Source organism: Balearica regulorum, chromosome 4, assembly GCF_011004875.1.
Source record: "Balearica regulorum gibbericeps isolate bBalReg1 chromosome 4, bBalReg1.pri, whole genome shotgun sequence".
NCBI lineage: Eukaryota > Metazoa > Chordata > Aves > Gruiformes > Gruidae > Balearica > Balearica regulorum.
The window spans coordinates 1,775,711-1,793,701 of record NC_046187.1 but is presented as its reverse complement, the minus strand read 5'-3'; the positions used below and the strand labels follow the sequence as shown (position 1 = coordinate 1,793,701).

The window sequence follows — 17,991 nt, the reverse complement described above, 5'->3', positions numbered from 1 at the left end:
CCTCCGAGCGCGGGGCCGCTACTCACCCCGCTGGCCGGGCCGCGGCTGCCGTTTCCCGCCTCGGAGAGCTCTAGGCGTGACAGGAGGAGGCGAAGGGATGCCCTCAGCCAGGGGAGAGCCGGCGGGGACAGCAGCGGGGTTGTCTCCTGGCTTGCTCTGCCAAGCAGAGGGCGTTCAGGCTCTGCAAGAAACGGGTTGTGAGAGAGTTGTTAGGTGACACAGTTGGACAGAGAAGCGTGGCTCAGGGATTCACGACAAGTTACTACTGGCTTATGCTCATTTAGAGTTTCTATCGCTCTGCCACCCCTTCCCTGCAGACTTTTACAAGAGAGCTGATTTTCTCCCCCCTCGCTCCCATCCTAGCTTGACAGTCTGATACGTTAGAGGCCGAAGCTGTCTGGGAGGAACACACATCTTGGAGATGATCTGGAAAAACAGTTCTGCTATTACTGCTGCCTCTCAGAGGGATAAGGGAAAAGCACCGGCACCGGCCTGTAAGTGCACACATCGGAAATGCGAAGGTGGTGCTGAACCCAGAAGAGCAACTTCCAGGATGAAGCAAAAAGAGCAGGAAGAGAAAAGACAAGCCAAAAAAACCCCAACTCAACCCAACAGTGGAGGAAGCTGAGGGAGACCGGAGGCTCAGATCCAGGGTGTGTAGGCAGGTATCTGAGCGGTTCTTCAGAAAGGATGTGCCACGCCGTCCTGGCGTGTGGACCCCAGCGCCGGGAAGATGGTGACGGCCACAACACGGAACATACTCCTCTTCTGTCTGGCATCCTGTAGTTTCAGTCTTGGGATCTCCAAGTAAGAGTTGCCGTCTCAAGCCATTGCAAATTATCACTCAAAATACAGTCATGGGTTTTCAAGAGCAGTCTTTCGGCTTGTAGTACTGCCAACCCGTTAATTTGTCAGAAGCCTTGAGTGTTTCTTACCACTGTTTTGAAAATGTTAACAAGCTGTTTTAGGTCATCTCCTCATTGCTGGCTTTTGCTTTTATAAACTATTTCTTGTAACAAACTTTCATATGACAGACTATTACCTTGATACTAGCACAGTTTCTTGACGACAGCACTCTCGACTCTTGAATTCTCAAGGTAAATCACATATTATACACATTTTCAAAGGAGTGTTGACCTGGGTGCTCAAGTGGTTCACATTCCAGTTTTTCATGGTCTACATGTCAGGTTTCTCTTCAAAACCTTCTTTAAATAAGCAAGCAAATTTTATAGGAGCAAAAAATTAACTAGAGGAATTCATCTTGAACACTTATCTTTATCTGGATTGGCTTTCGTGCTTTTAATTGAATAAGCAGATCCCCGAATCTTACGCACCAAGGGAATGTTACGTGCACTCCTCTCTTGCAAACCACGCAGGGTGCAAGAAGAGTCTCTTTAAGGGATGCACGTCTTCCACCCATTTTTCCTTCAATATATTTGCTTCCCAAGTACAGTAAAAAATATCCCACTGCTGTGTCTCGCAGGTTGTTAGTGTGTGCAAATTACCTTTAGAGGGCACCATTTTGTTGAGTGTCTGTTGGCACTGCAGTTTTCCAGGAATCTTCAGAGCTTCCTTAGAGGGATCAAAGCCTCTGCACCTATGGTCAGAGAGAAAAAAAAAAAAAATCAGCCTAAGACAATAGAATTTGCATTTATTCCCTCGACAGAAGTGGTGTTGAATGAAGTCTACGTACGAGAGGAAATCTCTTTCCGTACGTAAAAAGAAAAAGACTCGGTTGATGCCCCTCCATACTCCTGTTGACCAAGAAGTTAGATTTATCTACCTTGGAAGGTGCCTTTTTCAATACCTAATGTTAAACAGGTTATTGTTAAGAATAATTAATACGAGCTATTCTGTAGTTTGATCAGAGGAAAAAGAAAAATCTTCTGAGTTGATAGTAAAACAAATGCTTATCTTGTATTGGGCAACATTACTTATCACTCTGTGTAGTCTGTCATCAAGAGAAATTGCTCTTATATTCTGTTCTGATGTTTTCCAAAATTATTCATTTAGCTTTAAGTTACTTGAGCAGAGGGGGTTCCACTATTTTCTGTGATAGATGAGCCTGTTAAACAATTGCTCATCTGCAACTATCTCGGCATTCATACATTCCTAAAGCGTATGACCGCTGCAGCAGGGATGACATGTATCTGAGCACCGCAGCAGCGCTGAAGGCCACCGAGGGCCCAATTTATTATTCTCTCTGCAGTCCAGCAGTAACAGGCTGCTGAGTGGTACTATCCCAGCTCCAGAATTATGGGAGCTCTCGGGACCACTGTATAATAACCTCATAGTTGCTGTAATTTCTTCATGCGTTGCATTTTTCCTAGAGAATAATTACCAAGTACATACCACAAGTTCGATCTGATATTTATACTTAAATGCTTCACTACATTTATATCATTAGTCTTCTAGGCATTGCTTCTTCACAACTCAAATCCCTTAGGGTAATGCACAAACAAGGATCTGATTAAAAAATTGACAGATGCTATTGCTTTAATCTAGAACACGGGGAGAATGTTTATAGAGCTTACTATTTGCCTACTGTATGAGTTACATTGCAAAACATAATTTCATTTCCTTTTTTTTTTTTTATGTTCCCGATAATGTATAGATTAAGTTTTGCGATCTTAGTTTTTGAACTTTTTTTCAGCTGGAATGTTCTGGGTCTACCGAGCTGTGCTGCAAAAGCTGGATACTTCAGTTCAGGACCAAAGCGCTTTGTCAGCTTGAGGGCCCTTTCAGAGTAAGTCTTTAAGCTCTACAGAATAATAGATAAACCAAAATGACAGATGTGAGGCCACGGGTGCCTTCGCTGTGCCTTTCCTGGAGCAGCTGAGCGCTTCGACTCTTACGTAAGACTGCAGCATGCTGCCAGTCCCTCGTATCGGCAGCGTCTGAAGTGAGCACTTCGTGTGACCCTTAGCCTTTCCGAATAGACCGATATTAATGTGAGATGTAAAATGTACACATTACGTAACCCTTTCTCCTGACAGCCGCCCAAGCCAAGTATTTCCTACTGACTGCTGCGGTAACAGACATTTAATTTTAACTTGCCGCTAAAATAAAACATTCTGTGGGTAGACGGAAGCGTACGGGTGGGAACAGAGAACCAACGTGAATGTGCCAGAAAGATCAGCAATATTTTTCTGAGTTTGATGTACGTGGCCAACTTAGTCGGACAGCATCTGTTAAAAAGTGTCCAGAAACCCATTTCATGCCCGCTTTTACTAATACAGCCAAAAGGAACATTGCAAATGACATTAAGTGCTTTTTAGTTACGCCTTCGCTGCCCAGTAAAACGCTTGATTTTAAGTGTCCTAAAAGCAGTAGTGCAATTTTAATTTACTTAGAAATGCACTGACCTGGCATTCTGCTTTGGTCTGAAGGACAGAGCCAGAAAAGTAGAAAATGCAGTTTCAGCATTAAAAAACATGAGAGCAGCAGATGACTGTCAGTATTGCCACGTAAGGTAGTATAGCTGACACCCCTTACGTGCCGTACGGAAACCGAATGCTGCGTGGGATTGTAGCATGTTTCGATGTACTGCATTTGCCCGATAACGAAGCTGCAAGTCGTGGGGTTTTTCCTCGGGCCTACCTGCAGCAGGGTGGGCTTTGTGGGGCTGCAGGGCTCGCAGAATCCCCTTGGGGCAGGAGGGAAGCGCTGGGGGCCGTGCTGCCTGTCCTGTCCGCTCTCCGAAATCCAGCTGGCATCTTACTGACCTAAACGGAGGCAGATTTTCACGTGGTACTATCTGAGTTGCCAGATACAATCTGGGATTGCCATTTCTGCCATGAAGAGGTGGCGCTTGGATGTGGCTAAGTCGATAGTCGACTGTGTGGTCCTTGCTTGATATAATATTTTATTTGGAAGTGTTCTGGATGCTGCTGTCTATCTTTGTTTCCTCTGGAACATATAAGCTGACCGAGACGAACCCAAAAATTAAAAGAGCATCATTCCTGGTTTGGGAATGGGAGGTAGGGATCCCCAGACCCCAAAACCACAGCCTGCAGCTGTCCTCTGGTGTGGAACGAGCTGCCATCACCCTCTGCAACACACCGTGCACCCTCGGTTTGCGCTTCGTGGAACAGCCCTCTTGCCCGGGAAGAGCACGCTGTCTGATAATCGTTGCCAGCATTCTACTTATTTGAAAACATGCTGAAATCATACCGTGTCTATGCCGTACATTAAATTTCCACAAATGGGAGCACAGGCTGCTTTTAACCACGCTCACACAGGGTGAAGTGGTTCAGGGCACAGGTGGGGTGAAGGACCTGCCAAGGGTTTATAAGAAAAACTGGATTTTTTTGACCTCGGTAGTTTTCAGCTGCCCATATCTTCACTTCTGAGGTAAGGCCTTTCTTAGTCGACGGCTCGCCCTAGCCAGCCCAGTTAAAAATTGCTCACAAACATTTGTGTTGAAATATTAGAAGCTTTTTTGATGCACTTCTTTTAAAAAGGGTCAGGCTATGGAGTGAGGAGGGCAGAAATGCCAAAGGTACCATCTCCCTATTCTTTTTATGACTCTGGTGGTTGTCTGTGGGTTGGGAACCTGAACCCCTTTGTCGTGCACCTGCAGAATGAGGATAGATGGCCCAAGGAAGCCTGGATGTCAGAAATAATGAAATTGTAACGCGTTGTGAATGCCCGGCGTGATGTGCTAAGCGAACCGCTCTGTTCCTGTACCCCACAGGCTTGCTCCACAGTTTGGGTTGAAGAGGGATGAATACTGGCAGGCCGCACCATTGCTCAAGCACTTTTCGTGGTTCCCCTGTGACATTTGGTAGGTAACCGGAGGGATTTCACTGCCAGGACTGCCTCACGGCTGTCAGAGGCAGTTATGTCGTGCCTGTGCCCGAGAAGCGTGGCCCGGAGCTGTGCCAGGGTTTTCCCGAGGAGGCTGTGCCCTGCTCCCTTTGGGTCCCCGGGGGCTGGGGGACATGCTTCCAGGGAGCCTTGTGCTGCCCCCGGGGCTGAGGCCGCTGCCGCAGGGTGCAGCTGGGGCTGCCTGGGGCAGAGGGAGATATTTGCAGGGACAAATCCGTGTTTCGAGGGTGTCTGAGGAACTGGGGGGGGGGGGGGGGTCTTAAAAGGGGGGACCCGGGGATATGCGAGAGGGAGGGCTGTGCGCCGGGACGCGCCACCGGCGGCCGCTGCCCTGAGGAGAGCTCCCCGGCAGGGCGGCGCGGGCCGCGGGGACTGCTGGGGGCGATGGCGGCCGGGCGGGCCGCGGGGGGTGGCGGCGGCGGGAGGCGGCGGGCCGTGTCCCCGCCCCGCGGCGCTCTCCCCGCACACGCCCGCCCTGCGCCGCCGCTGCCATTGGGAGCCGAGCAGCGCCGAACCCAGCCGAGCCGCGCCGAGCCCAGGCAGCCGCCGGTCCCGCTCCGCCGCCATCGCCATGAGCTTCTTGTTGTGAGTAACCGCGGAGGGGTCGCGGCGGCTGGGGGGGGCAGGGGGAAGGCTGCCCTCGCTTCGGCCGGATCTCCTGCCTGAGGAGGGAGAAGGGTCCCTTTCTCCTCCTCCTCTACCCCGCCCCGCCGGGCAGGGAAGCTCGCCGAGGGGACGCGGCCGCCGCCCGCCACCCTCTCCCCGCCGCCTATGAGGGAGCGGGGCGGCCGCTCCCCGCCGGCATGGCGCCCCTTTCCGCACCTCTCCTCTCCGTCCCGCCCCGGCGGCGGAGGAGCAGCGCCCTGCCCGCTCTCTCCCTTTGTGTCCCGGTCCCCCGGGGGGCCCCGGCCGCGCTAACGGCTGTAACGGCCGCCCCCCTCAGCCGCGGGAGCTGGGAGGTAACGGCTGCTCGGGGCCGGCCGCGAGGGCGTTTGGAGGGCGGGCGGCCGCCGTGGGAGGCGGGTTGCGACCTGCCGTATCGGCCGGGCGTCTCCATCAGCGGGGACGCGGACTCAAAAACCAGCCCACGCTGGGCGAGTAAATCCGTGCGGGGCTGGTACTTGGGGGTCGAGGGAGACCTTCGCGGTGAGTGCTGTGCTGCAAGCGCAAAGGGCGTCCCTGGAAAGGCGAGAGTAGCCCACAGGGGAGTAACACCGGTCTGCTGGAGTCTCCTTTATTATTTATAATTTTTTTTTTTTTAAACTCTTAGCAAGGACGGTATGGGCAGAAGTTGCTGCCCGTAGCGTTATCTGCGGTAGATAAGTTACAACTGGATGGCGTTGACGCAGCTTTGGTGAGGAGCAGCGTTTAAAAGTTAATTCCAGGGTCAAGTAATGGTTGTGCAGATGACTGCCGGTGATCTGGCGCGAACAGAGCGAGCAGGCGAGCGGGATGCACGGTGCTAATGAGAAGGCAATTGTTTACTGCGGCATAAAAAAGCTCCCTTAGGAATTGGTGGCAATTTAGGTGTGTGCAGAACCTTACGTTTTTCAGTTTTGCTTCGTGGACAACAGCTGAATGAACTTTGGTCCCTCCCCTTGGGAACAAAGACAAGGTACTTCTGACAATTAACATAAACCGGTTCAGTGACCTATTAATTAAAGTGAAGATGTGCTCTAGGGAAAGAAGGGAAATCCAAGCGGCTGAAAAAGGCACCCTTGCAGAGCCACAAGCTCCGTTAAGGCCTTGGCCCCGCTGAGTGCTCTTGCCCGTTCAGAGTTACGTGCGAGCAGTTAGTGGGACCGTTGCCATAATATGTGACAGTTGTTAAAGGCTTATATTGATAACCAACAGATGTATATGTAGCCTGCTTTTAGAGAAGATACTTTATCTTGGCATCTGGAGCGTTCTATTAAGTTGTGTTCTCGTGGAGACAAGTAACACGGATGCTGGCTTCCTTCTAAATCTCTCCGTTGCGTTTATCTTTGAACTTGGCCGTAGCAAACCGGCTTGCCTGTCGTCCTGCTCGCGCTGCCTTACCCCAAGAGAGATTTTAAAAGACACCTATCAGCTGCAGGGTGGAAGCTGCAAATGGGAGGTGGGTCCAAATGACTGTCCCTGGATTCAGACGCGGTGCTCCTAATGAGAAGGCCAGCTGTCCCCCTCCTTCGTAATTCTCAGCTGCTGCAATGGAGAAGGGGGGCCAGGATTTCGAGTACCGTGGTGTTCTGGGAGTCTGGTTTGCAAATTATGAGAGCCTCCCTCGCCGTGGCATTTGGCTAACTGGTAATGGAAAAGCATGAAACCTTCCACTCTCTGTCGCAGGCAATAATGAGACGCTTGTTCCTTTTTTCCAGACCCTTCTGAAACCTGGGAAAGCAAACCTTTACCCCCACCTCCATTGTTTCAAGTGGTCCTGCTGGATGAAATATAGAAATAGAAACTGAAGTTATTGCATGGCAAAGCCAGGAATGTTGGCAAGGCTGTCTCAGCTGTTGCGGGCAGAGCGTTGTAGACGGCACCTAATTTGCTCATCTGCAGTCTAGAAATGGATTTAAAAAAATTAATTTTAAAATATGCTTGGTAGGCCTCAGGGAGAGCAGGGAAACTTCTTAATGTTACTGGCAAGTAGTTAGTTTTTTTGTGTTTGTGGGGGTTTTGGGTTTTTTTTTTTTAATGATCCAGAAAGTTAGCATCACCTTTTGTCAACCTTGAATTTTGTGTTGACAGTTATTCAAAGATAATGGTTGGATATCTTTACACTTTTACAGGTTTAGTAGTACAGACTTGTATTTTGAGCTGCAAACCCCCCACGTTTTCAGAGTACTTTTTACATAGTTTTGGTAGTACTTTTTCACTGAGAGTTTTCTTATTATGGAGGTAGCAAGGTTGATTGTCTGTCTGTGCTGTTTTGTCTGCGTCAGTGATACTGTTATCGTTTGGCAAAATGACTCCCAATTTTGAACCTCCAATAAAAGATGTGGTGGATCGAGACCATCCTTGTGTGCTTAGACGGGGAACGTTTTCTGAATTGCAGTGAACCTGTCCCGCAGGTTTATCGTCAGTAAGTTGGCTGTAGTTTGTCAGTTTGACGCTCAAGCGCGATATCAAAAGCCGTGTTCTGCTTGCAGACTTGCTTGTTGTCAAATAACAAGGCGATTGTGCCTGGATAACGCAGGGTGCTCGGGGCCCCCCTCGCAGGCCCGTCGCACGGTCCTTGTCTGCTGACAAATCCATTGCTATTCTTCGCTGTTGCTAGGGCCAGTGACATAGAAAGCTACACGGGGGGGGGGGGAATCAAGGGAAACCATTGTCTTCTCTTGTTATGGGTAACATTATAAAAAGACTGTTTTGTGAGACAAGTCACTGAATTAATACAACTCTGTTTTGACAGCAGTTGTTATTTTCAGTGCCACTATTATCTCTGTCTGATCTGGTTCTTCCTTTCTGAAAAGACTTTGTAAACCTCTCCAATGGTTGAATAAGTTGTCCTGAATCTTTAAAAAAAAAAAAAAAATTAAACATGGGATTCGAACTAGAAAACTATCTTTAGTTCCCCAAAAATTCAGCTTGATAAGTTCTCTCTAAAAGGAAGTTACAGCATAGTTGCAGGTACTTTAGCTTACATCTCCAAGGAAAAAAATTAAAGATAGTTCTGGTAGGCGTGCCATATGGTAACATGCTTGTGTTATCCTACGCTGGCAAAACTTACATAAAAAAGAAGCTAGATGAAACCTATTTATTTTTGAAAGGAAAAGAGTCAGTTTTATTATTGAAGTTGTGAAATTGTCTTTTCTTAAAAAAACCAACAAAAGCAAACAAAAAACAACCCCAAAACCCATCTATGCATTAATAAATCCCTCTCGGAAAATTCCACGGTGTAGTTGTGGGTGTTTTTTTTAAATGAGATTCACGTAAGTAATTATAACTGATGACACTTTGAAACATTAGGAACCGATGGAAACAGTGAGGGCGAGGACAAGTAGCTGCTGTTTGGGGTGCCTGTGTTTATGAATCAATGCAAAGTTAACTTGTAAACCAAATTGCTGGAAAGATGTGCTCTTTCTTCTCTCTTGTTTTACAGCATGATGGAGCCTAGTAGCTGCTTCTGATGGTGCACGTGGGTTAATTTTTTTTTTAAAATTTAATTAAAATCATAGTTTATGTGTATATGTATGTGCAGAAGTTGCAGTGGGACATCACTTTTTTCTTCTTTACATGTCCTGCAGAGTAACACCAAAATGAGAGCTGGTGTGTTTGTTTCCAGTTTGACAAGCACTGTGGCCTTCCTGATTTCCCAGTCTCTTGAAGAACATCATGGGTATTTGTTGTTTCCCCTTCTCAGCTTTCCTAGATGCTGAGTTGCTGCTACTTATCAAATGAAAGCCAGTTCTAAAGTAGGCAGTGGTTTTCAGCTCCCTCTAGCCTGAGAGAAACCGAGTGCTTTGTGAGCGCTCCTTCTGTAGTTAAAAGTTTGAGAAGTGGTATTTATCTCCTCTTTATCAAGGGCTCCCACTGAAGACCACTGGAATTATGGTCATTGAAAATCAATATGTAGGCATTTACAGACTGTTAGAAATGGGAAATACTTGCTTGTCGAAGATTCAGATGTTTTTCTACTGGTTTCCTTCAGTTTTAACTCGATTAGCATAATACTACTGTGCAGGCTGTGTTCCTGGGGCAGAGATCAGGGTAGATGCTCTCAACACGTGAATCTGTTGCCTTACTGAGAAATCTGTTGTTTAACCAATATCATTAATGATGCGTGCAGTTTCTTTTTTTTTTTCTTTTTCTTCTTTAAGAGTACTGGGAATTAAAAGTCTCCTGACTTTTCCTATGAGTAAATCTGAGAGAATTGCAAAGTTCTTGCAAACTTCTTGAAGACTTTTATTGATTTATTTTTAAGTTTTGGTAACAGTAGTTTTGAGGAAAGCAAAAGGGTTCCTTAGAGGTAGAGTGTATATGGAATCAGCTCTGACAGTGAACTTCACAGAAAGTAAAACTTTTTTTTTTTTTTTTTTTTTAGTTGCTTATAGCTTTCATCGCTAGTGTTAGATTAATGGTTGAACTCTGTGACCTTAGGGTCTTTTCCAACATAAGTGATTCTATGATTCATTGAATGATTTGCTGTAGAAATAAAGGCTTTTACCTAAAATTTGTGTTTAATGTTGTTGAAACGCATCACTTCATTTGTAGTGTTAACTCTCTGTTTAATTTCTGTTTTGAAATGCCTGCTGTCAAAAGATTTGCCCCTCGGCTGGCAGCTGGTCTCTCTTTCAAGGAAACAGAAAGCTTCCAGAAACCACGGCAATGAAAAATCTTACACAGAGGTGTTCATGTTGCCCCTTGTGCTGCGTGTGGTATGATTCATTTTACAGTTCTCAACCTCTTCTGAAAAAAGGCCTTTTGAAGTGCTTGTCGCTCTCCTTCCCTCCTCATTTATCTTCCCTGGAGACCCCCAAAACAGTTTGTTAGGGTACAGTTCGCTGATAGGGTTAAGCTCACTGAGGCGCTTGTGTTCCTTCCACTGAGCTGGGTGAAGAAGCTAAATCAGCAGAAAACTATTAATTCCTTTTTGATGGGATTAGTTTTTTGCTAATTTAGTTACTTGGTGTTACTGTGTAGTGACATGAGGGATAGTGTCGGAATAATGACGGCAGCAGGAGTGTCTGGACATGGCAGAAGACAGGGAGGAGGCTTCTTCCTTTTTCTGTGCAAACTGGCAATCGAATAAGCTTAGCTATCTCGCCAGCCCAGTCTTTCAGTCTGCGTTTGGCTTTGTGTGTGTGTTAGTACCCGTTCAGGTAGTTGAGTTCTTGCCTTTCTCCTATTAGTGACTTTATTCTTTCTTGATGAGTTTGATGAAATGTCTGCTTGTTGTGGTATGCTAGCGTACACTTTCAAAGAGTAGCTGGTTAAATTTGCGTACAATGAGATGGAAATAAATTGTAGCCAGCAATGCATGAGTGGTGCTGCCTCATCAGTAAGGTTGAAGGTAGAGGGCTGCGAAGCTGAGTTTGGAACGGGTCTGCCTCCGAATAACAGAGCTGTGCAGACCAGTTAAGGCTATAAGATGTCTGAGCTTGGAAAGGCATTTGAAAAAACACTTTTGCTGCTCAGACGCTGTTTTTGGGAACATGTAAATGGTGAAGCGAGTGGTTGGCACTTTTAAATATTCTTATATAGAAGCATTAGTTTGGCGGGAAGAAAAAAACATACCAAGAAAGGCATTGTTCAGTGTGAAAGTTGTGTTTACTGCATTGCAGTGATGTCCAGCCTTAATTGCTTCCTAATTGTTTGCTTTTACGCCACAATTGTTTTCCCGTGTTTGTCCTTCTCTCTTTGTCTTTGCAGTATAAGTGAACCTATGCAATTAGCTGTTTACATTTGTCAGGCGAGAATAGTGGTGCAACAAGGATCGCTGTCAGGGAAGGATTTGTGCGTGTGTCAAGCGGCTTGGTTTTTAGTCTTGAAAAGGTGCCAAAAGCATTTTGTAATTCTCTGTGTCAAGTCTTTGGATGTAGGACCTCTTCGTGGCAACAGACAACCATGGTAAGGATGGCCCCGGGATCACAGTTATGTCTTATGCTATAGGATCCCGAGAGATATATAGTTTCTTTCAATCTTGTTTGAAAAAGGATAACATATTAGAAGCATTTGTCCACCAAGGAGTGGCTTAAGAGTTGCAAGTGTGATAATATGTTTTTAGTGCCCAAGGTTGACAGAATGAAGCTGCTTGTTGTTCTTAGAGAAGTAAATAGTTGCATTTAATTATGCCACTTTAAGCCCTCTGTAGTAAGCAATAAGAAAGATATTGCTGCCAAAGCTATCAATAAGCCTTTCACCCACAAATCAACCTAAACCGCAGGATATGCTTTGCAATGCTTTTAGCATTTGTAAACTAAGCCACTTCCTATTAGAGTTGAGCCACAATAAACTTGCTGTTTGGTTTTTGTCCTCTTTTTGTTTGGTTTTTTCTTTTTTTTTTTTTTTTTTTAAGTACACAGAGAGGGAGATTGTGGCTTATGTATTCAAATGCCGTAGATTCTGTTTCAGCTATAAGTGAATATGACTTAATTGCTTTTCACATACTCTTTAAAATTTTTCTAGCCTGTAAATTTCACAATGTGGGATTATCAGGATCCACTGCTTTGCTTTGTCATCTCTGTGTGCGTTGCTTTTTTTAAACATGGCATTTCCTTCCCTTTCACTTCATGAGCACTTCTGTGGCACTAGCGTAACGTTGGCTGTCAGCATTGTTACTTCACCTGCTGCGCGATACATGAACGTTGCTGAAGAGAGGTTGGGATGGACGTATCTACTGGTGTGAAGGACTGTGCTGCGCTGTACGAAGGTCAGCGTAGGTGAATGACGCTGAAAGCCTTTGGGAGGAGAAACTGGAAGAGTCCTTTTTGGAGTCTCAGCGAGACAACTAAGGGCAAGAAAATTATTTTTCTCTAGGTTTTCAGGGGGCTCTCTTCCAGAAGATGACATTTGTTGCATTTACCCCTTCTGGAAGGAAATAACCCTGAATTTTAAAATTGAGCAAGGTGCTATAAATATCCTTCCAGAATTACCGTACATTCTGACTAGGTTATCTAAACCCATGTGTGTGCAGTTTTTCTGGATCAGTTTAAAGCAGATCATAACGAGGTAGCCACAAAGTTCATTTTATAATTTTTCAAATAACTTCCCAGAGCCGACGGGGTGGTTAGTCCGCATGTAGGTCTGTCGGGTGCTTTCCCAGGGCGCTGCTGCCTGGGTCAATATTTTGGGGAAAGCATTGAAAAGAAGGGAATGAGAGCTGGGGATTAGTTTTCTGGAGAGGCACGTGTCCGTGCAGCTTAAATTGGTTCTGTGAAAATAAGTTTGAACCGACTTCTTAGTTAACTTAGTAGGTGTATGCCTTCCAGGACTTGCGCAGTAAAATGCGGCGTGCATCTCAGACGTGTTCTGTTTAATTCAGGTCTTTGCTTCCCATTTCAAATATGTAGCCTGAGTCAGCAGACAGTTAATTCATGTGTATGAGATGCTAATTTTGTGTTAATAAAAAGACAGTCCCTCACTGTGAATTCATGAAGGTAACAGTAGTTTTTTCCTTGCAAATATATTTTCAAACTTTTATAAGCAGTACTTGGAAGTGAATTCATGTGCTCTTCTCTTGCATTTTTTCTTCAGGAGAAAGCTAAGGATAAGGTGCAGCTCTTTGGTCTGTTTAGGCCTTGCCCTTCAAAATAGTGATTTCGGTCTCTGTGATATGACTTGCAAATGTAAATGGTCTTTCTTCCTTTGTTCTGTCTTTCCCCATTCATTTTGAAAACCAACTGTGACCATAGCTTCTTGTCCCAACTTTCCTTCTGTTTTGATGTTGTGGGTTTTTTTGTTTTACGAAGATGCTTCTCTCTTGTTCACCCTCTCCTCTCTTCCTTCTCCAGTTCACAGCTGTTCCTTGGCATGAATGCATGCCTTTTGTTGTTCTTGCATACCTCCTGTGATCCTGCCCATATTTCACTTGAGTTTTGTTTGAAGTTTGCGTCTTTTCCACATTCTTGGGTTTTCTTGGTTGTCCGTTGTTGCACTTAATGTTTAAATTTGGTAGCTTACCTCCAGAGTTAATTGTTTGTGTCCTAGAGATATTGAGCACTCCTGACGTAGAAAATCTTAATCCGTTCCTCAGTGAAGAAGAATGTCTTGCAGATAAGAACTCATAATGCCTGGATTTGTTGTCTTTATCACGAGTCTAATTCCTTTCTTTATGACAAAGAGAATAAATGAGCTTAAGTAACCTTCGGTAAATTACTTGTTAGCTAAAAATTGAGACGTGTGATTTTCAACATGGAAATAATTTCAACCGAAATAATGAACGGGTGGCTTTCCAATGTTGGCTTTAAAATAACCCATATTTTGTTTTGCTAGCTGGTACTTTAATTGTGTTTTTACCAAGTTCAGTGGCACAGTCCTGGTTTTGCTTGAATGGACTAGTTGTTTTAGGGACTTGGTGAGTGTTCTAGATCCAGGAATTGAAATGGCGTTACTGTGCCCTTTACTTGTCATACATTGTGGCAACAAAATACTGTGTTTTCTAATGCTGAAGTGTAACTTTTACAAAAAATCGAGTGTCTCTAGTGTCCTATTATTAACTGCTGTGGTTGACAGCTCTTCTTAAAATTTCTTGCTGCAGTGCGAGTTGGAAAAGAGGAAAAAATGTACGTTTAAATTCACCATAGAACAGTTAAACTGACTGCGGACTCAACTGTCAAATGCAGAAGCTGAAATAATTTCAAAAGAAATGTTCTCCTGTGGATGTAGGAGCTATTGTTCCACCTCAGATGCTTCAGACAGGTGGATTTTCCTGATATGATACTTGGCAAGATATAAGCAAATTTTACTGAAGGTAGTTACACACAGCACATAGAAGATTGTATTAAATATGGGGGATGTGTAAGCAATACTCAGTGATGAGATAATGCAACGTATTTTTGGAAAGCTGTTAGATTATTCATTGCTGCCTCCTGTCCATTTCTTCTTCCTGCTGTTCTCTGTGTTATTTCTTGCCTCTAACGATTGTTCTGTTATTTCCTGAATTCAGACCTTGGTTTAACTATTAATAAAAGTCTAAGTGTAATCTTACATATATGCTTTGAGGTTTTCTGTTGGGAAGTTGCCGAGTATTTCTCGTTTGCCATGTTCCTATCATCAGCCTGTTATGTGTGGGAGTTAAAATAAAAGACAGCCTTTTATTAGGTGCTAAAGTGACTCCTCCCCATTAAAAGTTAGTTAAGTTTCTCCTTTTTTTTAACTTTGCCTTTTTCCTAAACACAATAACGTATTGTTCTTTTTATTGTGTTTAAAAGGATTGAAGACTGTCTTAAACTGTTGAGTCTTTTTTTTTTTTTTTTTAAAATGCCCTGCTGTGATTTCTTAGGTTGTATGACTAGATGTGCTTTAGTCATTCATAAAGCATTGGTTTTCAAAAGCACTGATCAGCATTTTGGGAAACCGTCCATGTTCTGAGGCATGTTCTCCAAGCACTATATTTGGTGTATAAGTAAGGATCTGATTTGATACTAGAGCCAAGCTTTTATTGCTGCAATTTATCATCCTCAGCGGCTTGTAGATTGCTTTCTGAAAATCTCTGCTTCCTACTTTCTTTAATGTATTTAAAGGGTGTGACCGTTACCAGCGGATACAGTTGACGATGCAGAGTGTATTAGTAATGTAAGGACATAAAGATAATTTACCTGAATATAAGGAAGTCTCTGTAGCAGGAGGAACAGGTTGCTGTGGACAGTAACGTATACCTTTTGTATGGGACACTTTTGTCCTTGGTTTATCAAATCAAAAACCTACAGCAAAGAAAAGATAGGTAGGGAAATACCGTTAATCACCGGCTTTATTTGATGTGCTCCCTTGCCCCCCTTGCTCCTGCCTCACAAGCCGGATGATGCTTTAAGGGACTGGCAGCGTGCAAGGCTGCCCGAGCGAGCTGGAGCTCTCCAGGCCACTTGATGATATTTTGAGTTACTTGCGGAAAGATCTTGAACTCCTTACTGCCTACTTAAATGGTTTAGTAAACCTTCTTTCTTTCTTTCTTAACATTTCTAGTATCTTTTCTGTGTTATTGAAAGAAATAACCCAGACTTGTAGCTTTACATATTACCTTATATTTCTTTTAATTTGTTTGGTTGTATCCATAATGGTACCTTATAGTTTTGATTTCTGTTCATCTGTGGACGCTCATATTCAGCGGTTGACTTGTTTCTCTTTATTGTTGGTAGTCATTTTGACTGCCAGGCCAGGATTTGCATGTTACTGCTTCCCTCTTAAAAAGAAAAAAAAAAAAAAAAAAAAATTATTCCGTTCCCTTATATCCTGCATGACGGTTGAGTTGTCTAATAGTGCTTTTCATGTTCCTGTGCGTCTGCATAACATGTGCTGTGTCATCCTCACTCCCACATGTGTTACAAAGCATTTTTCCCTTGCTGTAATTGTTTTCCTTTAGAACATAACATTTTCTTGGAAACATGTGACGTGAGTGACAAGTTTCAAGAATTTCTCAAAAATACACAGATGTTCTTCTTCCTGCATTTGCTCTTGGGTCTGTGTCTTCATTATGCAAATAAAAAATTAGAGGGAGACCGCCTGAGATGGTTTGGACTGCAGACTTCACAGGCTTGAGTCCTTCTGCCCGTCTCGATGGGTGTGCGGCACGTAGGTATATTGAGAAACAACTCTGTTGTTTCTGAATTTGCTTGCCACCGGGCAGAACTTCGTTCTCTGTGGTGCGAGTTGTCCTACAGCAGTCCTTGCTGCAGGGTGCGTACGGCATCCTTTTCAGCAGCCTTTTCGGCTTCTTTCAGTAGTCTGCTATTTACAGCTTGATTGAGTCCTCTCCTTTCAAAGGAAAATGCGCCATACGCTCATGTGCAGCAGAAATAAGTGTTCAAATGGCTTTTTAGTGCCAAGTTTGACGTATGGGAAAGGGCAGTTTTTACAAAAGAAGCGTAGTTATGTCTACTGAATGATACATTAGGTACATTAATGCAGTAAACTGGGGTTTGAGCCTTTGTGGAAACTGAACTTTGAAGCATAACTGGATGACGTTCTAGCTAGCTTCTGTTTGAATTCATACTGTGCCCTCCCTTTTAAGTGAGTGTCCTGCTTTCGACTGGGATAGAGTTAATTTTCTTCCGAGCAGCTGGTATAGTGCCGTGTTCTGGATTTAGGATGAGAATAGTGTTGATAACACGGTGATGGTTTAGTTGTCGCTAAGTAGCGCTTATACAATTGATTACTAGTATTTTATTTCAATTATTAAGCTGTTTTTATCTCAACCCACGATTCTTCTTTTACCCTTCCGATTCTCTTCCCCATCCCACGGGATGCGCAGCAAAACGTTCTGGGTAATCTTGATTCCTCTCACGTCACAGGATTTCAAAGGGATGTCAGAGGACAACGCGCAGAGATACGTGGGCCTGTGGTAAAAGCCTCTTTCTTGCAAATTGGAATGAAAACTTGTTTCGAGTGATGTTTGGTGGTCTTAAAACTCTTGGAAAAAGTCTGTGGAGAAACTTGGGAGCAGCACGGCACTGACAGTGATAAAACATGCAGAGTGAGCCTTCTGGGAGGCTGCAGATTGTATACCACGGACAGGTTCCAGTTCCTCTGCTGTCTGCATTTCTGCCTGCTTCCCTCTGCAAGGCAGCAGGGCATGCTTGGCTGAACGTGGACTTCTTTATTTTTCATAAAAGCTTTTCTCTGACTGATATTCTTGTATACTTTTTTTTGTGTCTGTGGCCTGTCCCTCTCCTTGTGTTGCCCAGCAGTGCTGTTAGTCCTACAGAGGACAACGCTCGAGAAGTTGAGTCACTTCCACAACTGTTGGCTGCTCTGGGAATTAGTTTAATTGTGTTTTTGAGTGCGCAGGCAGAGCTCTGGAAGTATCGGGTGAGAGCAACTGTGACTTGCTTGGTCTATTTTGAGGATTTTCCAGAAGATGGAAATGTATTAAATAAACATGTTGTAAATGAAACAAGAGAATTTATTTTGTGTGTGAGCATAGCAAACTGATGATGATTTCCTTGTTACGGGATGGTGTTCCAGACGCTCGCTTGTTCCTTGCATTAGGAATTGGGATTACTGGGAGAGGAGTTGCATTCAACTGGGTAAACAGCAGGAACACCATTTCCACCTATGTGGGTGGGGTTGTAGTAGACGTGAGCGTTGTAGAATAACACCTCCCCCTTGTTTACAGGCACATTCTGAGCCCGCAGACGGAAAAACGGAGGCGGGGAGACGCGCAGAAGCATAGGTGCCTGGCTCGTCTGGAAAGCGGTCTGTGGCCACCTAGCATCTTTGTGGATTGGGCACCAAGCGTCCCACTGCCGGGCGGGCGAGGGCCTGTGTCAGAGGGAAGGGCTCAGCGGCCGCTCTCCAAGGGCCGGTCCCCTATCCTGTAGTCATAGCTCAGCCAGCACAAGTTTGTCTTCAGCTGTGTTCTGGTGCACGTAGGAGCATCTGACTTCTGCTGGACAAATCCCGCGTTTGCTTGATTTCACTGACTCTAAAATGTGTACAGATAGAAGAAAAAAGTGTGTTTTAAGAATGTGGACGTATACATGTTGTGACAGCTTTCGACAAAGGGTGGTGAAGGTTGGGACA

General features: G+C 44.7%; 1 protein-coding gene across 2 annotated transcripts in view; it reads left to right on the top strand.

Moving 5' to 3' along the window:
* Window positions 1–141: 141 nt before the first annotated feature.
* Window positions 142–17,991, top strand: part of MOB1B (MOB kinase activator 1B) — a 47,318-nt gene continuing 29,468 nt past the window's right edge. Inside the window, exons 1-3 of one of the 2 annotated variants that reach the window (XM_075750876.1) lie at window positions 142–807; window positions 2,654–2,746; window positions 4,697–4,786. In XM_075750876.1, coding sequence (XP_075606991.1) covers window positions 734–807; window positions 2,654–2,746; window positions 4,697–4,786 — 257 coding nt within the window. In that variant the 5' untranslated portion in view covers window positions 142–733. Of the gene's footprint in view, window positions 808–2,653; window positions 2,747–4,696; window positions 4,787–5,218; window positions 5,416–17,991 lie in introns of those variants that run through there. The other variant, XM_075750877.1, reaches the window with a different exon arrangement.